General features: G+C 44.7%; 1 protein-coding gene and 1 long non-coding RNA gene across 2 annotated transcripts in view; both read left to right on the top strand.

The window, feature by feature from the left end:
• Positions 1–18223, top strand: part of ATP2A2 (ATPase sarcoplasmic/endoplasmic reticulum Ca2+ transporting 2) — a 57360-nt gene extending 39137 nt beyond the window's left edge. The window contains exons 6-20 of the mRNA XM_056859302.1: positions 96–176; positions 1782–1867; positions 2789–3253; positions 7438–7526; positions 8883–8985; positions 10220–10351; positions 10462–10584; positions 10830–11048; positions 12204–12539; positions 12958–13178; positions 13758–13960; positions 14948–15033; positions 15337–15470; positions 17183–17300; positions 17420–18223. Of these exons, the coding sequence (XP_056715280.1) occupies positions 96–176; positions 1782–1867; positions 2789–3253; positions 7438–7526; positions 8883–8985; positions 10220–10351; positions 10462–10584; positions 10830–11048; positions 12204–12539; positions 12958–13178; positions 13758–13960; positions 14948–15033; positions 15337–15470; positions 17183–17300; positions 17420–17689 (2666 nt within the window). The 3' untranslated portion in view covers positions 17690–18223. The remainder of the gene's footprint in view (positions 1–95; positions 177–1781; positions 1868–2788; positions 3254–7437; positions 7527–8882; positions 8986–10219; positions 10352–10461; positions 10585–10829; positions 11049–12203; positions 12540–12957; positions 13179–13757; positions 13961–14947; positions 15034–15336; positions 15471–17182; positions 17301–17419) is intronic.
• A 580-nt stretch (positions 18224–18803) lies between these two features.
• LOC130486106 (uncharacterized) lies at positions 18804–25645 on the top strand. Its single transcript, XR_008933736.1, has 2 exons — positions 18804–19125; positions 24753–25645. It is a non-coding gene; the product is annotated as an uncharacterized LOC130486106 (long non-coding RNA).
• The last annotated feature ends 853 nt before the right edge of the window (positions 25646–26498 follow it).

The raw sequence follows: 26498 nt of genomic DNA, 5'->3' as shown, positions 1-26498 counted from the left end.
AGAAAATGTGAATAAATGACCTATTAATAGTATGACATTTTACTGAAGTCCTGAATTATTCAAATTCATGTGTTTGTGCATTTTTTAATTCACAGTTGGTGACAAGGTCCCTGCTGATATAAGAATCACTTCTATAAAATCTACAACTCTAAGGGTAGACCAATCAATTCTCACAGGTATGTGGTTTTTTTGGGCTCTCTCAAGAAAGGTTTGTTTTTGACTAGCACTTGAAAGCAAATTAGAGTCTGATTACAGCAGCATCATGCTGTTCATTCGACTATTGGGCACTGACCTGGAAAACAAGAGAAATACATGTTGCATTTTGGTGCACATGTTACACTTACTCTCATTATTTGACTAGCATACCTTCATAGGTTTTGTTAAACCAAATATCCAAAATGCTAAATTTAGCTACAATCCAGAATGAGCAAGAAGTGCCTGTTCCCAATAATCTCGGAGTAATCAGTTTATACTGTAGGAAGTCATATTGAAATCAAGAGAGAAGCTTTTTGGTTACCTCCCTCAGTTAATTGCAAATATTACTTGTAAAATACAACATGTGTAACCTGTCTACAGCCAAGAATTACAAGGAGGGGGAGAATTCTTCTTCTTCCACCCTTTATTGACATCACTGACAGCCTGTCAAAAATTAAGGGCCAAATGGAAGCATATATTGTATTCATTTCTAGTAGGGTTTACCTTGACAATGCTCGTTGTTCATCTCCAATTTTTAGAGTAATGCTGGAGTGGAGGCTTCTTTGTATTCTGTCCTAGTTGTTGCATTAGTTGTTTTTTTTCATGTGACACTTGATTTGTGCTTGATTTGTGGAATGTAGGTCAAGTGTAGGTTCTTGCCCAGAAAAGCACAAGAGGTGCATGGACCATTGAGGGCTTGCAAGGCCAGGGAGAGATGTGCATCTGTTAATTCCTCCTCTTGGTCAATGGATTTAGTACATGTAGTACTAAATACAACTATCAGAAAGCAGCATAGCAAAATGCACTGGGCATCAGGGATTGAACCGACTTTTTAAAATAATGGCTTGATCTTTGAACCTGTTCTAGCTTACTATAAGGTATTCAACCCAACATAACCAAGGCCTGTACAAAATAGGACCTTCAGGCTGATTGTCAGCCCCATTCCTTATTTAAAGCCCTTTGTGGAAATTCTACATATCCACTATTTGTAGTTCTTTCCTTTTAACTTCACCGGAAGGCCTAAGACTAATCAAATAATGTAGGTGAGAATGCGAGAACATCCACTTTGCTTCTCTTCTCCTTGGCACCAGTCTAAGGGTACCAGTTTTAGCTAGCCTGCCAAGTTTCATGGCTCACTTTTGTTGGAGATTCCTTTGCTGATGTGATTGGCTGGGAGTGAAATTCTTATTACAGTTATTACAGATATAAAATTGGCCTTTGAGTTGTGCATCCCTACAGTAACTGACAAACTCTTTTTGATATGTAAACATATTAAAACCTTCATTAAATTATGAACTAAAATTCCTACTTTCCTATATAGACTCCCAAGTCCATAGATCCAATGCAAATAGTATGCTAGGTGTGACCTTTGTGAAATGTTTGCCTTGTTTAAAAGTTGGCTTTCATGATCAAGTGAAGCAATTCCAAAATTAGTACTTTTGTCGGTGGAAGAAGAATTTTTACACGTGAATGGTAAAACTCCATATAGACATTGTATTCTGATGAAGCAGTTGTAATAGATGCAAAATGTTTGGACCATGGGGAGAGGCTTAATATATGACTGAACAGCTGTAACCTTTATCTAGGTGAATCCGTGTCTGTAATTAAGCACACAGACCCCGTGCCTGATCCTCGTGCAGTGAATCAAGACAAGAAGAACATGCTCTTTTCTGTAAGTGAATGATTCACACGTTCTGTTTGTGTGTGTGTGTGTGCACATTATTAAGAGAATGGGCTACTGCTGTGGCTTCCTTCCTAGTGGAGTTTTTAACTAGCCTTCACCCATTTCATCTAAGGTAGCTGATGTAGGAGGAACCAGCATGGGGGAGTGGTTAAGAGAGGTGGACTCCAAACTGGAGACCAGGTTTGATTCCCCACTCCTCCACATAAAGCCTGTTGGGTGACCTTGGGCCAGTCTCAGTTCTGTCAGAACTCTCTCTGCCCATGCAGAGGCAAGCAATGGCAAACCACCTCTGAACGTCTCTTGCCTTAAAAACCCTACGAGGTCGCCATAAGTCAGCTGTGACTTGACTACACACACACAAACACAGCTGATGTAGGAAATGATTACAACATCTTGTTATATAAATGATTACATTTTTAATGGCACTAAATGAGCAAAGTTGAAGTAGCATGTAGGCATAGTCTTCAATTATACTAATCTCCTGAACAGCTTTTTTTTTTTTGCCGTCAAGTCACAGCTGACTTATGGTGACACAGTAGGGTTTTCAAGGCAAGAGATGTTTGGAGGTGCCTGCCTCTGCGTCATGACCCTGGTATTCCTTGGAGGTCCACCCTGCTCCACAACATCTGTTTTAACTGTAGCGTGGGCACTGAGCTGGAGGCCATGCATGTGCAAGACATGCACTGTACCACTTAGCAGTGGCCCACATGATGACAACAGCGGTGGAAAAAAAAACACAGATTCAAGCCCATTCACATGCCTGTTCTATTCTGTGGCTCTAATTAGTGTCAAGGAAGTCTCACATTGCACGTCTACATGAGATCCGTAGATGTAACTTGGTAGCCCATTTCTTTGTGTTTTATGATTTGCTACACATCTCTCCCATTTTCTTTTAATCTCATGATTTAGGGTACGAACATTGCTGCAGGCAAAGCCATGGGTGTGGTTGTGGCGACAGGGGTGAACACTGAAATTGGCAAAATCCGTGACGAAATGGTGGCCACCGAGCAAGAGAGGACCCCGCTTCAGCAGAAGCTGGATGAATTTGGGGAGCAGCTGTCAAAGGTCATCTCGCTTATATGCATTGCGGTGTGGATAATCAACATTGGTCACTTCAACGATCCTGTCCATGGTGGCTCTTGGATTCGGGGTGCCATCTACTACTTCAAAATTGCTGTTGCGCTGGCTGTCGCCGCAATCCCCGAGGGCCTGCCTGCTGTCATTACCACCTGCTTGGCTCTGGGGACTCGCCGAATGGCCAAAAAGAATGCTATTGTTCGAAGCCTACCATCTGTGGAAACCCTGGGCTGCACTTCAGTCATCTGCTCAGACAAGACAGGCACTCTCACCACCAACCAGATGTCTGTCTGCAGGGTAAGGTTGACATTGTCTATGTGTTAACATCAGTATTTCAGAACTGCAAATTCAGTCTTTGTGATTGTCTGCCTTGCTTTGTTGCCAGAGCCTGCTTCCAATTTCTGCCTTGTTCAGTACTTTGTCGAGACTTTATCACCAGCAAACCGTACTTAGATTTGATAAAGAGAAAAGCAGCCTTTTCTATAGATCGAGTGTTATGCGCCACACAAGAAGTGTCGTACAAGACCTAGTGGCTTCTATCCCTTATGCTTCTGTTCAGTCCTGGGCTCAACTTTTGAAAATAAAGAGTACCTTTAGGATGTCTTCCCCTCACCAGAGTAACCTTGACCCATCCAGCTGGGGCAGTGGTCGGCAAACCGCGGCTCCCGAGCCGCATGTGGCTCTTTGGCCCCTTGAGTGCGGCTCTGGAAAGCGCCCTCCTCCTCCCCCACTTTCCCTCCCCTCACAGCGCAGCCAGGTTTTGCACGCGGCGCTCGAGGGCCGGCAGCGCCAAGGCGGGCGGCGGCAGCCAATCAGCGGGCAGGATTTTTCCCGCTGATTTTGGCTGGCGGAGGAGGCCGAGGCGTTGAGGAGGAGGAGGCGGTGGGCAGGGCTGAGCCGGGGCGGCGGGCACGGCAGGCGGCGAGAACTACTACGGCAAGCACGGTGAGCCCCAGAACCACTGGACCGAGTGCAAGAGGGCAGCACCGGCGGGGATGCACCAGGGCACACGGCCACTGTCCGGGCTGGAGGGGGCGCAGGCCAGGCCCCTCGGCGGCGCTTCCCCCGTCTAAATTTAGCCAAGCGGCGCAGGAAGTCGGGGCTGGGTGGCACTGGAGCGGCGCTGAGAGCCCCGGGGGGCAGGGCGGGTCCGGCGGCGTCCTGGCCGCGCGCCCAGTCCGGCTCCAAGTTTCAGTGAAGTTCACACGGCGGCCCACCAGCCTGGGTAGTGCTCCAGCCAGGCGCGTTTGGCCAGGCAGCGGGAGGCGCCGGCTTCAACCCCCGGCTGTTCCAGTTAAAGGGACCGGGCAAGCAGGTGATGGGAAAGACCCAGATTCTCAAAACTCTGAGTGGGGGGTTATTGGCCATTTATGAATGGGAGGTTTTGCCTTCGATTTGCCACTCAGATGCACATTTTCCCCATTCAGATTCTCAAAACTCAACAATAAGCCCCCCTGCAGAGTTTTGAGAATGCAGATGGGGAAAATGTGCATCTAGAGAGCGGCAAATCCAAGGCAAAACCTCCCATGCATGAATGGTTGTTAAAAGGCGTTTTGGCTCTCAAAAGAAATCTCAATCTTTGTACCGTTGATATTTGGCTCTGTTGACTAATGAGTTTGCCGACCACTGAGCTGGGGTAAAGTAAAAGCGTGTGTGTGGTTTTTCCAGTCTACGAAAGCATCCAGACTTGGTTTCCTAGAAATTATTCTTGTTGTCACAGGCAACCAGTCAGTTCATATATAGCCTGATAAAAATGGCAGCGTAATACAGCTCCATTTTCCCCCTTTTCCAAAAGGCTCTGAAGTTTTTGGAATAATTTAATATTAAAGTGCCTTCAAATAACATTAGAGAAGAAGACTGAGTTCAGTTTCAGCCAAGGTGAAAGCTAGAGTAGCCCTGACCATGAGTAGGCAAGCCCCTCCCATATTGTCTGGCTCTGGGCAGTCATCCCACCTTCACAATTTCTAAGACTACTGATAATATAAGTGTTTCCAGGCTGGATTTGACATGGAAGGCCCAAATTTACAATCTGATGCATCATCTGAGACAGTGAAATACAGAGTTCTGACTGGATTCTCAAGGTCACCTTCAATGCTAGACTCTTCATTCTGAGCAGAGCATCCAGCTTTGTTTCTCTTCCTCGAGAAAGCTATTTTGAATGCTAATTGATCTACATATTGTAGCATTCTTTAACAATTAAGCCAGACTCTTCACTCTCAATCTGTTGCGCCTCACTTGCGTTTGAAATTCTGAGCAGGAATTTAATGGGAGCACAAAGTGAGACGCCGAATTCAAATTAAAGGACCTTTTTTGAAAGGTAATTCTCTGATGGTCTAAGTGGGCTGAAGCATTATATTGTACTATATGACCTTACATAATTTTCTTCAGAGTTACTGGGCCAGAGTTGAATTTCATATGAGCAAAATGGTAATAGAGATGTCTATCTCTGTGTATAGTTTTTAATGAAATGCTCTGGGTTGTGGGTCTGTTTAAAATATTAACTATCCCCCCCTTTTCCTAACGCTGTTTACCAATCTGTATTGCTCCCTGGTCTTGTCTTGCAATATACTGCTCTAGTGTTTCTGCCTTTGGGACACAAAGCAGTTGCTCATCTGTATTCTGGAGAAGGTTACTTGCAGGGGTATTGCATAACTGCCCATTTCTTAGGGAAGCAGATGCCAAAAACCAGTAAGGTTCTTCAACACCCAAGTTTTCTCCTTTTGAAGAGAATTCCTTACAATGCACCATTATTCTGTTACTTTGTTTGCATTATTCTAGGCTAAAAGAAAAGTTATTTCTAATCCCACCCCTTATGGGGTAGGGGGCTTTTGTTTTTGTTAATGTCATTAGGTAATGCAGAGAGAGGCTTGGTTGTGAATTTTTGGAAGGCTGCCTCAGCATGTAAAAGCAGTAAAGCAGCATTTGCCTGTACACCAGTAGAGGCTGTCTCTTTAGGAAGCTTTTGCAGTAGTAATCCTAGGGGATGATTTTCTGCATTGTGGTCTGTTGCCAAACTGTAGCTAGTCCAAGCTGATGTGAATTTTTAAATCCTTGAGAATTGCATAGAGCAAGCCTTAAAGGAGACTCACTGCAGCCACTTACTGGAATGTTTGAAGTTCATATAAAAAGGGCTGTCCCTCTGTAGGGTATGTGCCCATATATATGTATGAGTTCTGCCTCGGCCCAGGGGATCATCATGCATTTTCAGGTTGTTCAGCAGACTCAGTTGGTCTTGAGCTGTGCTACTCCCTCGCTAGGGAAATGTCATTTCCATCTTCTCAAGAATACCCTCTTTTTCAGCCAAAGCTCACCTCCCTTGCCTTCTGACTCTCCTGTATCTTATTCCTCATCACCCAGTTCCTGGCCACCCTTCCCTGACTTGTATGTCTAATGTGGATGCTCCTTACCAACATTCAGTGGGTCACCATACTAAAAAGAATATTAAATAGGTCTCCAGGAGAACAGATACATTTCTGTGCACAAGACTGGAATCCTGCTGCTTGGATGCAGACACAAGTCTTTCTTGGAGTCTGGCACCACTTGAGTTCTTTGTTTGATCCAAAAAAACAAACAAACCCAACAGCTGGAAGCAGAAATTAATGTACTGGAAGTTAGTGTAAGGGTGCTTTCCTGGAATGGACTGGGAACAGAAACCCAAACTCTAACAGGCTGTTGTCTTGGCTTAATGCTTTTGTACTATAATGGAGTCCCAAGAACTGAACTCGAAATTTATGTAGAATGGTTTTTGTTTTTGTTGAGAGCTGAGTGTTGACCGAAGAGGTGCTGGCCAGGGATTTGAAGGAATAAATGAGTAGGAAGGTCATGACTGGAGGCTTTGAGGGAAAGGTAGAGCTAACGTTGCCTTGCACAGAAGCTTCGTCCCCAAACGGAAATATATGGCACTCATTGGCGAACATATTTAAATGTCTCCATGAGGTCTAAAATTTGGGGCTTTTAAATGATACTTTCTGTGTTTTCTTTTTTAAACCCAAAGATAAGCTATGCGATGCTATATAAATCTTGGGGTGCTAACTCCATGCCTCTTGGATAGCTGCCATAATATTGGGGGAAGGAAACTGATTCTAAAGTTACCTTGCTTACAACATGGAGCATTGCCATCCTGGTGAAAAGTCTGCATCAGCTCAGTTTCTGTGGGCAGAGCTTAAGCATCAGTCTTAATAATTGCATGAACAGAAGAGGTGTGAGGAAACTTCCCCCCCAGTGTAGACCACCACGTGTGTTGGTCAAATGGGGGAGATAGGTGATCAAAAGGACTTGTCTGTGGTCTTTGACCTATTCACGTAATCCCGAGTCGGTGGCTCCATGTTGGCCATTTTAACTTGTCTCTTCGTGGCTGAAAAGATGAACTTAGTTTGTTGATACTAGCCTGCATAAAACCTTTTACATTCAGTGTAAAATGTATATGAATACTGAGTTGCTTCAGTTAGTTGAACGTAACTGTAGCATCATTTTTCTTACAGATGTTCATTCTGGACAGAGTGGAAGGGGATAGCTGCTCTCTGAATGAATTTACAGTGGCTGGCTCAACATATGCTCCTCTGGGAGAAGTGTAAGAGGTTTTTTCTTGCTAAGTACCTGCCAGATGATGCGTTTACAGGTCTGGCTGCACGCATGGTGGCGCCGAGGCTGAGAGTATTAGCTGTCTGAAAGAAAGATTGATGCTACCAAGTGGGATTGAAGGGCAGCTTCTTGATTTGTGTATAAATTTTAAGTTGATGATGTTTTGGAATGGGATCGGTCGCAGGACATCTGAAGCCTTCCATGAGATTACTACAAGTGGATGCTGTCTGGACTGGTCTGAGCAATATTTATTTATTTTTCAAACTTATATCCTGTCTCTTCCACAACAAGTGTGGCTTGAGACAGCTAACAACCATGTAGAATAACATAATTTAAAACTGATATTTATTTATTATTCTTATATCCCACTCTCCCCAGCAAAGTATATAAATGAACAACAGTAAAATCAGTATAAAATTCTAAAAATATCAACATCAAAAATTGGAAACCCCAAAAATTCTGAAAACTAGAGGGGAGAAATAACCAGAGCTGAACAGAGATTGGCAAATATAAACCCAATCAAGTGAAAGCCTGTTGGAAAAGTTCTGTTGTACATACCCTATGGAACCTAACTAGGGTACAGGACGTGAGTCTCCTCCCACAAGGCATATCACAAAAACAGGGTGACCACAGTCAAAGCCCTGGCCCTAATGGCAGATATCCGAGCTAATCTAGAGGCAGGTACCCCTAGCAATCCACGAGATGTCGAACGCAGGTGACATGGCAGGTCATAGCAGGAGAGGCGGTCCTTCAGATAAAATGATCTCAAACAATTTAGGATTTACTTTGAGCTCTTATTTAGAGATGTGATTGTAACTAAAATCCCAAGCACTCTCAAAACAAGCCAGCATGTTGTGTCCATATGTTCTAGTGTACCTACCTTATGGGTATCGATGTGAGGGACCATGGCTCAGTGGTAGAGCATCTGCTTGGCATGCAGAAGGTCCCAGGTTCAGTCTCCAGCGTCTCCTGTTCAAAGGAACATGTAGTAGGTGATGGACCATAATTCTTTTCTGTGCTTGTGTGGGCAAGAAGAGATGGTCTTCAGACAGTCTCAGAACAGCCTAACCATCAAAATGCCATTAAATGTAATAGATCTTATTGATCTGGAGAATCCCCTTCTCATTCTATAAGGCTGAACAGCACACACAAAAATGTTCACTTTTTACAGTCTTAAAAAAATGCACCATGCCCCAGTGTTTTGGGGATTCATGGTGTGAGGGATGTGAGTATGAGAGGGTAGCAGTTGCTTTGTGTGTGTCATCCTGTCGGCTGCCAGCAAGTAAACTGTGATGTTACATGAGCAACTGGAATGAAAGTCTCACAGCCCATTTGTTTCTGACAGGCATAAAGATGAAAAACTTGTCAGATGCTCTCAGTATGATGGCCTTATAGAGCTTGCAACCATCTGTGCCCTCTGCAATGATTCTTCTCTGGATTTCAATGAGGTGAGTCTTTCCAAAACATGAGAGCAACAGAAAGAACAAAATGGCCGCTGTTTACAAGAAACAAGTGTATCCTGAGATGTTCCTGAAAATAAGAAATATCAAGCTGTTCTCTGCATCCACAGCATTCCATGCATGAGGAGTGGCCAAGGACAGAGGATGGGAACTAGACAAGTCAGTGTGTTGTAGACTTAAAGGACAAATACCCTGCCAGGGTCCACGTTGTATCTCTATTCAACCAGCGCTAGTCCCTCCTCTGCACCACAGTGGACAGGAGTAGATAATCAGTGGCCAATATGCTGAATGCTTTCTGTGCAGTCAGCAGTATGGTGAAGAAAGGAAAACATTCCTGCTTCTAAGAGGGCGTCTCGTTTTTTAAAAAAACAGCATCCTGCTTTAGGTGCCATTTGATGCCAAAGAAAGCAGCTGACAAATGCTCTGATATTGGGTTTCCATGGCTCTGCAACAAGAGATGGATTGACTCAATAAAGGACGCTACAGCCTTCGATTTGCAAGATCTGAGCAAGGCTGTCAAAGATAGGACATTTTGGAGGACTTCCATTCATAGGGTCACCATGAGTCTGAAACGACTTGATGTCACTTAACACACACACATGGCACTGCAGTTAAGGGGACAGGAGAAAGTTGAAGGTGGAGGAGAGATGGAGGGAAAGAGAGCAGAGTGTGCAGGAAAGAGAATTATTCTCTTGGTTAGAGGTTGCTAGTGGGGTTGGAAGGAGGCAGCTTGATACTTGTTCCTTGCATTCAAAAGGCAAGGCACTAGAGTAGGAGTGGAGCTAGGTGGAAGCAGGAGCGCATGAACAGTAGGGCCCAGGAGAAAAGCCTGAGCGGCGCTGGGGGTTGAAGGTAAACTGACCTGCTCACACCTCTTAGGGTGGATACTTGAGAGGATTGATGGAGTTCAGATGCTGTTGCAACAGGATATGCTTGCTGTTTGCAAATATTTTATCAGTGGTTAAAAGGCTCAAAGTGTAGCAGACTGCAAACAAGTAAAGATAATGTTTTTGAAAGATGTGGCCATTTGTAAAGGAAAGCAAGGACTAGTACAAAACAGTGTTATGGAGAAAGTACCGTTTCTGCATTACCAGATTTTGTGACAAATCCAATTTTGTTTATTCTGAATGATTCTGTGGACATGTGTTTTACCAGACCCTACACAGATGCGACTATTGGTCAATCTGTGATTATGCTAACATGTTTTGATTTTCGAATGAAGGGAAAGGGAGTGTACGAGAAGGTTGGTGAAGCTACAGAGACCGCCCTCACTTGCCTGGTTGAAAAGATGAACGTGTTCGACACGGAATTGAAAGGCTTGTCCAGAATTGAACGCGCAAACGCTTGCAACTCGGTCAGTAGTTCTACAGTGATGCACACAAAACAGGATTCAATAAGTCTCCTTTTGCTCAAGCTCATTCCAGTGCAATTCTGATACTACTCTTCTTCCCCCTGGCCTTCCAGGTGATAAAGCAACTCATGAAGAAAGAGTTCACTCTTGAATTCTCACGAGATAGAAAGTCGATGTCTGTGTACTGCACTCCGAACAAGCCCAGTCGGACAGCCATGAGCAAGATGTTCATTAAGGCAAGCATGCTTACGGGTGGTGGTGGTTGATAATCAGCTGAAAGGCAGCATGGCTCCTGAAGTTTTGCCAAAACGAATTTGCAGCACAATCCCCCCCAAATAAATCCAGGCTTAGTATTTCAGCTCCTGGAGAGAGGGAGCTGCTGCTTCATGTGTGCTCTTAATAGGTCTGTGGCAGGAAGGCAAATGACTCAACTCGATTCTTGCTGATGAGGCTAATCGGTGTGCTCATTGTGCTCCTGCAGGGTGCTCCCGAAGGCGTGATTGACAGGTGTACGCACGTCCGGGTCGGAAGCACTAAGATACCATTGACGCCAGGAATTAAGCAGAAGATCCTGACTGTCATCCGAGAGTGGGGCTCGGGCAGAGACACTCTGCGTTGCCTAGCTCTGGCAACACATGACAATCCGCTTAGGAGGGATGAAATGAACCTGGAGGATTCTGCAAACTTCATTAATTACGAGGTTAGTTTCGTGTACGGTTTTTGCTTGAGCTTCGTGTACGGTTTTTGCTTGTGCCTGTAGAGCAGTAGTCCCCTCCGCTGAGAGAACTGTACCCATCTGCACATGCCTCAAGGGGAGGAGAAAAGACCTTTCTCATTAGGCTGGCTGGGTGGTGTGTTGCCCTTTGACTCAAGAGGTTCCGGTTCAAGTCTGTCTAATCACTGACTTAGTGGCATTATCTAGGGCCATTCAGTCTCTCTGCCTGCTTGTAAAACAGGAACAGTGTTGATGAACGTCACAGTACTGTTGTGAGAATATCTTCAAATTTAACTTAAGTGCTACTACTGTAGTATAAAATTGTAAGACTCTTGTTCTGTTGCACAACATTGAGAACATAGAATCATAGAGTTGGAAGGGGCCACCAGGATCATCAACCCCTTGCACAATGCAGAAAATTCACAACTACTGCCCCCCCACACCTCCAGTAACCCCATGCCCAGAAGATGGCCAAAAAAACAAATCCTTCAGGATCCCTGGCCAATCTGGCCTGGAGAAAAATTGCTTCCTGACCCCAAAGTGGCGATTGGCATTACCCTGGGCATGTAAGAAAGGGCCACAAGAACCAAACACTGTCACAACCCTTCCTGCCCTCCCTCTCATGATCTGCCTTAGTTCACAGAATCAGCATTGCTGACAGATGGACATCTGGCCCCTGCTTTAGAAATCTTCAAAGAAGGAGAGACCACCACCTCCCAAGGAAACCTGTTCCACTGAGGAACAGCTCTGTCAGAAAGTTCTTCCTAATGTTTAGCCAAAAACTCTTTTGATTTAATTTTAATCCATTGGTTCTGGTCCGACCTTCTGGGGCAACAGAAAATAACTGTGCATGCAATTTGGTGTCATGGGAGGGGCTGTGGCTCAGTGGAATTGCTGCTGCTTTGCATGCAAAAGGTGCCAGGTTCAATCCCCAGCATCTCCAGCTAAAATGTCCGGGCAGTAGGTGACTTGAAAGACCTCAGCCTGAGACCCCGGAGAGTTGCTACCAGTCTGAGTGGACAATACTGACGTTGATGGACCGATGGTCTGATTCAGCATAAGGCTACTTCATGTGTGACACTCTGCAGTTTAAATAACCATACAATAGAAACCTGACTTGAATTATCAATCTTGTTTTAGACCAATTTGACCTTCGTTGGCTGTGTGGGAATGCTGGATCCCCCCAGAATTGAAGTGGCTTCGTCCATAAAGCTGTGCAGGCAAGCCGGCATTCGTGTGATCATGATAACCGGGGACAATAAAGGGACTGCCGTGGCCATCTGTCGTCGCATTGGCATCTTTGGGGAAGATGAGGATGTCACCACGAGAGCCTTCACGGGCCGTGAGTTTGATGAACTCTCCCCAGCTGCCCAGAGGGACGCTTGCCTAAACGCCCGCTGTTTTGCCCGTGTGGAACCTTCCCATAAGTCTAAAATTGTCGAGTTTCTGCAGGCTTTTGATGAGATCACAGCTATGGTAAGTTGTTGGGGATAAGTGGCAGACTGTGGCTTCTTAGATGAAGAAAAATCTAGCTGCTTAAATGAAGAGCAGAGTATGATAGTTTTTTGGTGGGGGAAGAGTGGTTTTATGTTTTTTTGTTGGAGGTTAAATTTGGGCAGGTATCTTGCAATATGAAGATACGGGAGAGGCTGACTGCAAGAATTACTGCTGGGAGTATGTTGGAGGGGGCCCCCTCAGTTTTTTCTTGATAGAAACAGGTTTCAGTTTGCAAATTGTTCATGTGTTCTAGGCCTTACCCTTGGAAAGCAGAAGTAAGCAAGTCCATGAGTATACATAGAGTTCCTTCCCCATCTGGGGAGCTGTGGCTCAAGCAGAGTTAACACTTGGACATCAGCATGGTCCACTATGTCATCTTTCAAACTTTGTGCTTCAGACTGGTGATGGTGTAAACGATGCCCCAGCCCTGAAGAAGGCAGAGATTGGAATTGCAATGGGGTCGGGCACCGCGGTAGCAAAGTCAGCTTCAGAAATGGTGCTGGCAGATGACAATTTCTCGACGATCGTAGCTGCTGTGGAAGAGGGCCGCGCAATCTACAATAACATGAAACAGTTCATTCGCTACCTCATCTCTTCCAACGTGGGGGAGGTTGTCTGGTAGGTGTTTCAACCATTTGCAGGTCTTCTAGGGACTGGGCGAGTTAACTTGCTCTCCTAGGTGGAATGCTGGTGACTTGGGACAAATCCAGCCCTGAGAAGGTAATCAAGCGACTTGAGGAATCCTTCCTGTCAGAATGTGTCTAGGAGGCTGGAGGGGGAGTGCCACACCAAAGCTTGCCCTTTGGTTTGTGTCCCTGGTGTGAGTTCTTACCCAGGGGCTTGGATATCTCAAAACCAGAAAGCTGGTTTTTTATTTTTGCTGTTTTGGATGCCAAGGGTGGAGCTCAGAGGTGCATGCAGTTTCCCACCCTGACAGATGTAGGTCTGAAGCTCTTTCCTGTAGGCCACATGCATCTTGGTTACCAGATGTTAGTGCTGAAAGGTGGAGGGCTGCTGCTGATTTGCCTGTAAAGAACTCTCACCTGGAATGGCATGGGTTGTGTCAAACTGAGGTGGATGGACGCATGGAAAACCTGAGACAGACCTCTTATCTATGACAAGGAGTCTTTGGTGCAGTTGTATTAAAGTATGCAGGACAAAGGGTTAATTCTGTGTGCTTTTTTCTTCTTGGGGTAGTATCTTCCTGACGGCTGCTCTGGGTTTCCCCGAAGCTTTAATCCCTGTCCAGCTGTTGTGGGTAAATCTTGTGACGGACGGCCTCCCTGCCACCGCCCTGGGATTCAACCCCCCTGATCTGGACATCATGGACAAACCTCCTCGCAACCCTAAAGAGCCCCTGATCTCCGGCTGGCTCTTTTTCCGTTATTTGGCAATTGGATGTGAGTAGTCACTCTGGCTTTGGCCCTTAGGTAGAACAAAGCAGCTACTCCTCTTCCCTTCCACTGCTGTCCTTCCTTTCTCCTCTTGGCTTTAAAAGCATCACAAAATTGGCTGAGTTTTGGGTGGGGGGTGGTTCATGACACCAGTTGGCATGGCAATTTAGTTGTGTGCCTAAAGTTAGCTGAAGAATACATTCTTGTGTGCAATTCTACATCCTTTTCTCCTGGTCTTTTGATGTTTTGGTACTTGCTAATACAGCCAGTAATGGGCCCACTTCTGCCATGGTCCTGCAGTGATGCTGCTTAAGTTGAGTTTTTCCAGCCAGCAGTGCTGGGGTATTGGATTGTCTGACTCACTTAAGAATGGCTGTGGTTAAAGGAAGCAACACACTTTGTATTAATTTGGACAAGAGTTACAGATTTTGGGGGGCCGGGAGGTAGAGAGCCAGCGTGGTGTAGTGGTTAAGAGTGGCAGACTCTAATCTGGAGAACCAGGTTTGATTCCCCACTCCTCCACATGAGCGGTGGACTCTAATCTGGAGAACCAGGCTTGATTCCCTGCTCCTCCACAGGAAGCCTTCTGGGTTACTTTGGGCCAGTCACAGTTCTCTCAGAACTCTCTGCCCATGCGGAGGCAGGCAATGGCAAACTCCCTCCGAATGTCTCTTGCCTTGAAAACCCTACAGGGTTGCCATAAGTCAGCTGTGACTTGACTGCGCACACACACAGATTCATCACATAAAAAACTCACACCCTTTCACTGTGTGCAGCCATGGCTTTTTAAAAAGATGAGATGTGATCTTGGGAAGAGTCCAGTTGCAGTGAATTTGGGATGGAGTTCTAAGCATGGATACTAATTACAGGAAATGGGCAAAGGTTACACAGTAACCTATTGTACGGAGGGGAGAGTTCAGGTGAGGTCAGCTAGCTGCACAGATGCTCCATTGTTCAGCCCGCTAAGATGTGTGTCCTTTTTCTCTCTCGAAGGCTATGTTGGAGCTGCTACGGTGGGGGCTGCCGCTTGGTGGTTTATTGCTGCTGACGGTGGCCCAAGGATCACCTTCTACCAGCTGGTATTATTTCCTTTTCAATATTTCAAAAACAGAAACATTGTTAGAGTTTCAGAGCAAAGCTTATATTTTTTCAGAGGGCAGCCAACTTAGCTTGATTGTTTTAGTGCAATACAGAGATCTCGGAATGACTTTTTTTAAGAGACCACCAGTTTTTAACTGTGTCAAGATATAATATATGCGACTAATTGTTGTTTTTAATGGTTAAAGTGCATTAGCTATACTTTTATGTAGTGCTAGCACAAGGCTGTTTTGATCAACAAGACAGAGTGTAGTTAGACTGACTTGTGTCTTGCTTCTTCCCAGAGCCATTTCCTGCAGTGCAAAGATGAAAACCCAGATTTTGAAGGTGTTGACTGTGTCGTCTTTGAGTCTCCGTATCCTATGACAATGGCTCTTTCTGTTCTGGTCACAATTGAGATGTGCAATGCCCTCAACAGGTGAGTGTGTTTGAAACGGAAAGCTCAAGGACTTCGTTCCTTCCCTTGGGTCTGCCTTGACCGCTTTCAAACTCTGCACCATTGGTGCAGCAGTGTGAGTTTTGAGAGCAGAAATTTACTCACGCCTATCGGATCTCAGAAGCTAAGCAGGGTCAGCCCTGGTTAGTATTTGGATGGGAGACCACCAAGGAATACCAGGGCTGCTGTACAGAGGAAGGCACTGGCAAATCATCTCTGTTAGTCATTTGCCATGAAAACCCCCAAAGAGGGTCGCCATAAGTCGGCTGCGACTTGACGGCACTTTACACACACACACACACACACACACACACACACACACACACACACACACACACACATCGAGGAATTTGCCAAGATGCAGTTTATGGAATTCAGAGGTGGCTCTAAAGGATTTTTAGTTTGAGGAAATACCTGGAAGTGGGTGAAGTATGGGATTGGTAGAACTGGTATGCCTCTTGATTACCTGTGGCTGGAAAGAAATGTCTGCCTTGTGTTGCCCTTGAATGTCTCAAAGACATCTGCCTGGTCGCTGTCGAAGATGTTGTGGAAAGTTAGGTAGGCCCCTAGCCTGACCCAGGAGGGAACTATGGAGAGAAACACCTGCAGCCAGAGAGCCAGGGAGAGAGATTGAATATTGTGCGCGCACGTGCAGGCCTTGGTGCCTCTGCAGCTGCCAAACTGACCCTGGGCCATGTTTCCACTGGCAGCTGGGCAAAGAGTTGTGCTCCGCAGCATGGGCTTCAGGGGTGCAGGGGAAACTGCAACCTCGCCACTGGCCCACTGAAGAAAGGAAGGAAATGGCAGGACTTCTGGAGGCCTGGGGAGAAGGGCCGGATCATCTCTCGCACACCCTAGTGTTGTTTTCGTCCATTGCAACGGAGGTTCATTATTTTAATAGTGAATTGTTTTTAATTTTTTTTAAAGGGCCTTGAGACTCCCCGGTCCAAATCTTAGCTCAGCCATGAGTTCATTCAGCCACCGTTCACAGCCTGTGTCATAGAATCATAGAGTTGGAAGGGACCACCAGGGTCATCTAGTCCAACTCCCTGCACAATGCAGGAAATTCACAACTACCTCTTCCACATACCCCCAGTGACCCCCTACTCCATGCCCAGAAGATGGCCAAGATGCCCTCCCTCTCATCTGATTAAGGTCATTGAATCAGATGGCCATCTAGCCTCTGCTTAAAAACCTCCAGGAAAGGAGAGCTCACCACCTCCCGAGGAAGCCTGTTCCACTAAGGGAACCGCTCTGTTAGAAAATTCTTCCTAATGTCTAGATGGAAACTCTTTTGATCTAATTTCAACCCGTTGGTTCTGGTCCAACCTTCTGGGGCAACAGAAAACAACTCGGCACCCTCCTCCATATGCCAGCCCTTCAAGTACTTGAAGATGGTGATCATATCCCCTCTCAGTCTTCTCCTCTGTAGGCTAAATATATCCAGCTCCTTCAACCTTTCCTCATAGGATGGTCTCCAGACCCCTCACCATTTTTGTTGTCCTCCTCTGGACATGTTCCAGCTTGTCTACATACTTCTTGTGTCCCATCTGCAATAATGGACAACCTTGCAAAAAGCACTATATACATGAATGTTTGTGGGGTATTTGATGTAGGCCTGGTGTTGGTTGCCTGTCTGAACAAAACAGTTATGGAACTGTGAAGCCTCACTCCGCCTGCACTGTTTCTTGCAGCTTGTCGGAGAACCAGTCTTTGCTACGGATGCCTCCGTGGGAGAACGTCTGGCTGCTGGGTTCCATCTGCTTGTCCATGTCTCTTCATTTCCTCATCCTTTATGTGGAGCCACTGCCAGTAAGTTGGCGAGCAAATCGCAAGCCAGAGCTCTCCTTCCCATCCACCTCGAGTCTCCCTTCTGACTCCTGGCTCTGTTCAAAGGTTTTAACAATTCCTTTTTCCCTTCTGTTTTCTAGCTGATCTTCCAAATCACACCTCTGAATCTGATCCAGTGGCTGATGGTGTTGAAAATCTCGCTGCCCGTCATTCTGCTGGATGAGACACTTAAATTTGTGGCGCGTAACTACTTAGAGCCGGGTAAAGATACTCTGCTGCCTGCCACCAAACCACGTCCTCTGTCCGCATGCACTGAAGGGATTTCCTGGCCGTTTGTGTTCATTACCTTTCCCTTGGTTATCTGGCTGTATAGCACAGACACTAACTTTAGTGACATGTTCTTGTCTTGACCTGAAGTGATAACAGTTTGACAGAGAGATGTTTAACTTAATCAATTTTTATTGTTTGAAGCAATTGTCTTATTCTGCTGAATTTTCACATGAACATATTTGCCGGTGACTGAGGTTTCATATTCCTAGATTTTTGGGTTTTCTTATTTTGTTTCCTGACTCCAGTAGGGGAGCAGTATTTCCCCCCTCTTTTATACACAACTAGGGTGTCCATTGACATGTACAGAGAAATTAACACTATTTTATGCAAATATTTTTTGTAGAGGAGACGCATGTACAGTGTTCTGTTTAATAGTTAACTCATCCTTGTAAAAACAAAAGTGTTTTGTGGGGGGGGGGGGGAGTGCCAGTGGACACTATTTAGCAAACTTCAATTGGTAGCAGATTTTAGGGAATGAATGTTTTTGCGTGTCCTTTTTTTCTCCAACTAAAAGCATGCAGTTGTGTGTGTCTTCTGCATGGTCATCTAATCTTAATTTGTCATTCAGTTGGGCTTTTTCTGCACTGGGCAGAGTATGAGGCTACCTCAGTATATTATCTGCCCCCTTTCTTCTATTCTCCACGTCTTTCTTCTCCTCCCCCTTTCTATATTTTAGGTTCTGACTTAATTTTGTTTACACCTTTTTAAGGAGAGGTATGTCTATGCTTGCTAGTGCAGAAAAAACCATTCCAGGTGCAACCTGTTGATGATCTATGGTGGTGTGCCCCCCCCCCATCTCCCCTTAACACAAGTAGGGATTTTTTTTTAAAAAAATATTTATTTAAATGTCTTATTTTTATTGTAACAGCATTGTTTCACCAGCATTGCCTGTTCTGGGAGGGTGGGGGAGAAGCAGAAGAGGGAGATGGCTGCCTGGATGGACTTCAAGGAAGGAGTTAAAAAAATAACCTTTTTTTTTAATTGAGATATTTCTATGGCTTTCTTTTCATTAAGCCCTAGGAAACAGAGTTCCTTTTTAATTATCGATTTATTTTTTTTGCATGTATTGAACTTTCTGTTCCTTGTTGTTTTTGTTTTTAAATCTGAGCATTTGTTAATGGGACCTGGAAGCAAACAACTCAAATTTACACATCTGGAGTTCTCACTGGTTTTTCGTTAATCCTCTTAACTGTTAGTGACACATCTTGGGACATAATCCGCTGGCCACGTTCTTCTAGCCTGATGTGCAAAAGTAACAAGTTTCTGTGCGTATGTGTGCGTGTGTGTGTTTTGTAAAATCTGTAAATACCACATGACCAAATGAACATATTGTATAGAACTGTTTTTATTTTTAATGTGGCACTAACCACCATCATTCTATTGAGATAAATGTTAGCGCATGATGTTGTGTTTCCCCCCCTCCAAATTGAGTCCTGTACCAACAATGTGTAAGTTCATTAACAGTCCTAACTGTGTGGTGTTTCTCTCCAATGCCTACCAACATTCATCGACTGAAGTGAGTATTTCTTTTCCATTTCACCATTCCAGTGGTGATGTGCTGTTAAAAAAAAAAAAAGCATATGCTGTATACATGTCAAAGAATAAAATGCTAATTTTTCCTCCATTCCATGCTGCGTTTTGTCAGATATTCTGCTGTGCTACATTATTATCACCACTCTTCTATCCAGTAGCAAGAAGGCCCAAATGACTTGGAGCACAAGGGCATTTGCGCCTGCCATTTCTATCCGCTTAATCTGTAGAACTAACCTAGTGGGAGCAGTGCCCTGAGAGGCTCAGGAAAATTACACCTTTTGTTCTGAAATTACATTCATTCTCCATTAGCAACTGTCAGCATCTCCAAAAAGGCTTTGTAGTTGGAGCCCTGAGTCATAGATTCTCCCCCCAACCCCCGGCTCAAAAAAAACTGAGGTATCTGGATACCAGTCCCATGTTGCTTATCGTGAAATGCTGCTTGGGTGGTGTTGGAATGCTTCCCACTTTGTTCAGAGGTGTCATGAGCTTTGCCAGCTATAACAGGTCACGGCTCTTGCAATTAGATTTCTAAGTAGTGAGCTCTAACAGGACAATTCCTTGATTGTTCCTATTGGGCAGAGACTCTACTGTGCTGTAGAGAAGCAGTAGGGTGACTGTAGACTGGCTTACTACGGGAAGCCCATAAGGACAACATTTTGGCAAACAGTGAAGTGTGCTGGCTTCACACATACGGCATTATCACTGGCTAGGTCACTCTTGTTGTTCAGAAGGAGATAGATTAAGTTTGGCAAGTGCTAAAACACACTTGTCACTGTGATAGGCAATGAACACGTGATGGATTTCTGATGGTGAAATTCAGAAGCCCCTTCACGTACTAAGTTGAAAGCCTTTCGGGGATGGAAGCCAACACCAATACAGGTATTAAAAACCATGTCTTGAGCCTTAGCAGCTTGGTGGTGGCCAGCTCTTTGGCAAGTTGCTGCCAGTCAAGTTTGAAAGCATTCGACTGTTCTTCAAAACCACCTCATTGACATGCGGTGGGTCTGATGCAAGCACAGTGCCAGGAGAGGCAGGGAGAAAGGCAAGTCTGACTCATATGGCATAGTCAGGGAAAGCTACAAGCCTCTCTGTATACCATTCCATTGGATAGCCACCCACAGTCTACCAGCTCTCATAACTTCATACAGCAATCCTTCCTCTGAGGAAATTAGGCCTACTTCAGATGTAGAAGAATCAGATGGTAGAACAAAGCGTTCACTGCTGGACTCCTTCATCTGTAGTCTGCCAGGATGTAGTCCATTCTTCCACTTTATTCTCCTGCACGTGTGAGCCAGGCCTTTCGTGTCCGGTTGCCAGTCCCTTCAACTTTTCTGCATTTGCTATGGAGCCCCATGTTAATAAGCAGGAGTTGCAAACAAACATAGATGTACAGCTAGCCGAAAGACCAGCTTGGGGCTCATTGGAGTGTATTTGGGTGGGTATTTAAACAGCTACCCTTCCAAACTTGGGGGTTTGGCCGGCTGTGTTTCCCCTCATTTTGGCTTTGCTTTCATGAAACTAGAGCTCTCCAAAGTTCAAAATTTCTCTTCTGGTGTGTGCCATGTAGGATTATGGGATCAACGTTAATTTTCTACTCCTTTTATCCATGTTACTAGCAGTAGGTCATAGAATCATAGAGTTGGAAAGGGACCACCAGGCTCATCTAGTCCAACCCCTTGCACAATGCAGGAAATTCACAACTACCTCCTCCTCACACCCCCAGTGACCCCTACTCCATGCCCAGAAGATGGCCAAGATGCCCTCCCTCATCATCTGCCTAAGGTCATAGAATCAGCATTGCTGACAGATGGCCATCTAGCCTCTGCTTAAAAACCTCCAGGGAAGGAGAGCTTACCAGCTCCCGAGGAAGCCTGTTCCATTGAGGAACCGCTGTAACTGTTAGAAAATTCTTGTTTTAATTTCAACCCGTTGGTTCTATTCTGACCTTCTGGGGCAACAGAAAACAACTCCGCACCATCCTCTTTATGACAGCCTTTCACGTACTTGAAGATGGTTATCATATCACCTCTGTCTTCTCTGCAAGCTAAACATACCCAGCTCCTTCAACCTTTCCTCATAGGACTTGCCCTCCAGACCCCTCGCCATCTTTGTTGCCCTCCTCTGGACCCATTCCAGCTTGTCTACATCCTACATCTTGTTAGTCTGGATCCTGTTTTGCATTAGCGGGCTGCACTGAAGTTGGATTAATGGGCATTAGTTTGTGTTTTCCTCATTACACAAAAGTGAGCTGAACATCCCTAAGATATCTTGCTGTTCATACCTGCCACCCCATATAAGAGCCTTACAGCAATGCCCATTAAAGTAAAGCCGGGCAGTGGCAGAGAAAACCCTGTATATCTGTATCTACAGCATGGCTGCATTAAAAGACAAGTATAACCAAATCTAGGCATAAAAACCAGCATGAGTTTGTGACCCATCCTTCACAAGAGGTGGCAGCATGCAGTGTAGGTTCTGGCGCTACAGACAGGATACTGATAACGGCTCTCTTAACTCTCCATTTGCCTGTACAGGCCCAGGGCCTTTTTCTTTCACTCTCAGGCACAGAGATCCTTTCAACAAAGAGAACTACTCATGTTGGGAGACTTCTTTCCTTAACATTTCAGTGTACATACACGATCTGGCTTCCGTTTCGCAACACTTTCCAGCTTAGGCCTTTCAAATTTCTGGCTCTGATACTTGAGGGAAGTCTGTACAGCTTTAGATAAGAGAGCTATGCAGGAGAAGTCCCAGCAGAGGAACTGGGCCTTGCTGCATAAGGTCAGTTCCTACCGTTGCCCATCAACATGGAACTCCCAGCTACAAGGCTCGGGAAGACAGCCATTTGAGACCTTCGAGGACAAGCAGATAACGCTGGGTTAGACAGGTCATGATGGGTGGCCGGGTTAGTCTGTCACTAGCAGTAGAAAAGAGCAAGAGTCCAGTAGCACCTTAAAGACTAACAAAATTTCTGGCAGGGTATGAGCTTTCATGAGCTGTGGCTCTTTAAGGTGCTACTGGACTCTTGCTCTTTTCTACTGCTGCGTTAGCTAGCCAGTGGTCTAATGAGAGGTACAAAGGATATTCACGTATAATCTCTTTTTTGAGCGTAGTCCCCACCATTCACTTAGTTGCTCATCCTTTGTAAACAGCATGGGGGGGAAATTGAAAGGAAAGCCTTTAACAGGCCAGGAGATGTCAAAATATGGTTAAGAGATCACTGCAAGGGCAGCTTCCAGACAGCCCTGGGCATTCACGTCCCCCCGGAGTTTTTGTGTTTGGGGAGGTTATCCCTTTTTGAATTGTGAGATGGCATGGAAGGAACTGGCACCACCAACTTTTCCCTTAGCAGATCTCAGTGGTGATGTATTTGGGCAACAATCTATCATCTGGTACTTCAAGGAGAAGATTAGAGGGCACTTCTTTTCAGGCAGGTTTTAATCCCAGGAACTCAGGTCTTTAAAGTACAACCCAGTATTCAGTAGGTTTTAATCCCATGCAGCACCACTAAGGTTAAGATAAGATAGTGTTTGGCTATGCAGTGTGCTACGGCTCTGGGTAAAACCTCGGTTGGGCCGTTGGCTCGCATCCTGTCAAAGGAGAATGAGCCATAGCTCGTCAATGGAGCATATGTTCTGCATGTAGAAACGTCCAGGTTCTGTCCCCAGCATCGCCAGTTCTAAACAATCTCTGGTACCAAGGCCAAGGGAGTCCCCTGCATGGAATTCTGAAGAATTTCTAACTTGGCATAGAAGACACGTAGCTAGCTGGGTCAACGGTCTCACTAAAGCATCAAGCAGAGATGTGGGTTCATATGAGCAATTCGCAAGCCTACTTCTTTCTTACAGCATAAATGTATCCTGTGTTCAAAAGCCTGAGAGAGGATTGCTAACATTTCTTACAAAGAATCAGTGTTTACTCTTTGTCTTGTTAAGAGTTTTTACAAAAAAAAACTTGGATAAAACTCATAAAAAGGTTGAACAATGCTTTTTAAAGAATCAGTATCCACAGGGCAAAGGGTCCTAATGTGTGGTGATAAAATGCAGTACAGCAGCCTCTGAGTGTCTTCCATAGACATAGCTGATTAGATACCTTGATGAACAAAAGGAGAAAAGGCGGGGGCGATTACAGGATGGGCGAGGCATAGGTAAAACAACCCAAACTGTCTGTCCTTGCACCTGTCTCGTTGATTTCTTGCACTTCCTAATCATTGTTTCCCTAATCTCTGCTAATATGCATTTTTTAAAAAATTAATATGGTCAGGAAAGAGATACCGATGTACTTTAACACAAACTCCATGGGGGCAGGGAGCCAGAAATTCTACAAAAGCCGACTAAAAAAATAATAGTTAAGAATTAGTTGAGACCCTTCCTCTGATCTTCTGTGTCATCACTGCTGGCATTTCTGGTGGGAAAACCTTGTCTAAGAGAATTCCTTGGTGGCCATCGGCCCTTATGTCTATACATAGGGGGTTTTTAATGGGATTTTGGTACTGTATTTTGGGGAAGGAGGGAAAAGCAAGATCCTGTAATGCTTACTGTTATGCCCACAATATTTTTTAGTAATTTCCCAGATGCTTCTGCTAACTGCTTCCTAATTAGTGACACATCCTTTAAATGACACCTGGAAAATCCAGATAAAATTACTAGAATTTGACCTCCCCCCCCCCCAAAAAAAAGTAAGCAATGCAGAGTGCTGTTGCCAGGGAAAAGCTGATAGATCCAGCCAGTATCTTTGCTGTCTGCACAAGAAATGCCACAGAAGAGGATCGGATAAAGCCATCCCCCTCCTCCCAAGTGTGACAGCTTTTGCAGTAACCAAGCAAAAGGAATGGTTAGGCTGTCTGTAGTTTCTTAAGACGCCTTTAAGACTGTTACAGGTTTTTGGTAGGCATGGGCAAAGCATGCCTAGCACTTAGGGTTGGTCTATACAGGAACATACATTCACTTGATGACACTCAGTTAAATGTGTCAGCCCGCTAAGTGGCGTGTCCTGAACAGATATTTGCTGACTTTAGAATTCGGTCTGGTGATTTCATTCATGCATGAAGCTGGGGCAGTCAGTGAGTGATATATGTGTGATGTATGTCCAACCTTCAGTTGGTTCCCATGGCAATGTGGAGGAGGGGGAAGACCCTCTTGGTCTTCTGGAGAGGAGGAGCTGAGAGCCCAGAAAGGAAAGGTCTACAGCAACCTGCTGCAGGCCTGGCGATACCTTTTAAGGGAATGCATGATCTTTATGTACTCTCTTTTCATTCCTGCCTTATGCAACAGCTACCAAATCAAAATATTTGGCATTTGGTTGGTCTCCCCTCGTCAAATCCTCTGACATAAGCTCCCTAGGCTGATTGAGCCGGGGGTGGTGGTGGTGCAGGGAGAGCAGAAGATAATATTGCTTAAATGAATGTTCTCTCATCTTTTAACTTATTCATGCTTTTCAATTAACCTGCATTTTCCCACTGGAAAATGGAAGGCCTGTAGTCAGTTAACATTTTCCTGCTATCTCTATTGAGGCTTTTTTTTAAAAAAGTCTTGCTTTTATTAAGTCTTTTTTATCCATCTTTCTAACTAACGTTACCTTTCTCTTTTCTCTTTCTTTTTTTTTCCTTTGCAGCAAAACTGGAGTAATCACTTAGCCCTAAGCAAATTTTGCAGAAACGTAAGATTAATTTTTTTGTTGTGTGCATGCGTCTTTAGCTACGCATCTACCGAAAACATCTGCATGAGTCTTGTAAAAGAAAACAGAAACAAAATTCTTTCCCTAGGGAGGGAGGAAAAAATAGAACTGAAAACTCGTGTTCTGTGAAGGAAGTGTGTGGTGCTCTGTAAGCTTCGATTCATATACAGATCTACAAATGTGCAATACAGTTTTTAACTGATAAAACAGACCTCTGCAAGGAAGTTTTGGGGTTCTTTGCTGCATGAAGACAACAATCTCCCTAAACTACTAAGCAAGAATTAAAGAGTGGTGATCGGCCAAGTTTTATTCTCCTTTTTCATATTTCGTTGTGTAAAATGTCATAGTTGATAAAATGTACAATATTGGACTGTAATGCATGCTTTTCAGTTGTAAGTAGCCAATAATCTCTATTGTATCTTAACATACCACTTTAAACAGCTCTGTACAATATGCAATCCTATTTATACAGGTTCATTGACAACGGTACTGTTGTTGAATGTTTGAGAAATTGTTAAAAACCTTCAATTCCATAACTTCAGCTTTTAAAAAATACCTTGGAGTGTGCAAATAGACTTATTTTGCACTGTAATAATGTAACTTATTTAAATCTAAAGCCGTAGACACACATTGGTGCAATACACATGTTGTGATGGCGTTTTATCATAACAGCAACAGAAGCCTAATAATGAACTTAGTTCATCAAGCAGCATGTGTGACTTTTTTTTTAGAAGTTGTAAATAACATTGGTTGTTCTGATTCAATGCTGACAATAATGAGCATCACACCTACTGTCCTGGTTTCAGGTAAAATAAACTTATTCTATGATACACAGTTGGTGTGTTGTTTGGATCGACTTACTTTTGCACATGCAAGTTTTGAGTGCCTGATTCTTTTGTAAGCTTACTAGAAGATATTACATAGAATAAAGTGGTAAAATTCTGGACTGCACCTGGTCAGACCATGTGAGGTATGAAAGTGCTATGATCCCCTTGCCATTTAAAAATTGTATTTAAAAAGATGCATTACAACATGAGGTTTTGTGTATTGAAGTCTAGATATAGTAAGAGGGGTACCGCAGAAAGCCATTCTGTTGCTACAAAGTTGGCCGGGCGTACCAACCTCTGGATGGGGCCTCCCAGAATTGCAAATGAACTCCAGAGTACAGGGATCAGTTTCCTTGGGGGAAATGGCAGCTTTGGAGCGTGGACTCTAGAATTGCATCCTTACTGAGGTCCTCCCCAAGGAATTTCCTGGACTGGAGTTGGCAACTGTAGTGGTCAACTTGAAGCAAAGAGATCTGGGTTCAGATCCTTCCTTCATGGCTGAGAAGTGACCAGCCACAGGGTAGGTGAGAGGCTACAAATGGGAGACAGGAACCCTATGTATGTTTCCCTAAATTTCTTGGAGGGGGAAGGGTAACGGGGGAAGGGTAACGGGAGAAAATGTGGCTGAGGTATGTAGAGACAGGCATATCGCCATCTCTGGGTATGACAGGTTGTGCAGCTGAGATTTTGGCCAGCTTGTTCTGTGTAATGTGTAGATCAGTTCTTGGATGCACTTCATGTTGGCTGGGATCCAAAGAACTCTTCTGTGTGTGTCAAGGGGGGGTGGAATGTGTTCCCCAACTCAAACTACCGTACTTCTAAATCTGAGGAGAATTCCAAAGCCAGTTTGAGAGAC

This window comes from Euleptes europaea, chromosome 13 (assembly GCF_029931775.1).
Source record: "Euleptes europaea isolate rEulEur1 chromosome 13, rEulEur1.hap1, whole genome shotgun sequence".
Taxonomy (NCBI): Eukaryota; Metazoa; Chordata; class Lepidosauria; order Squamata; family Sphaerodactylidae; genus Euleptes; species Euleptes europaea.
Note: the sequence above shows the minus strand (reverse complement) of the source record. Positions and strands in the feature narration are given on the sequence as shown.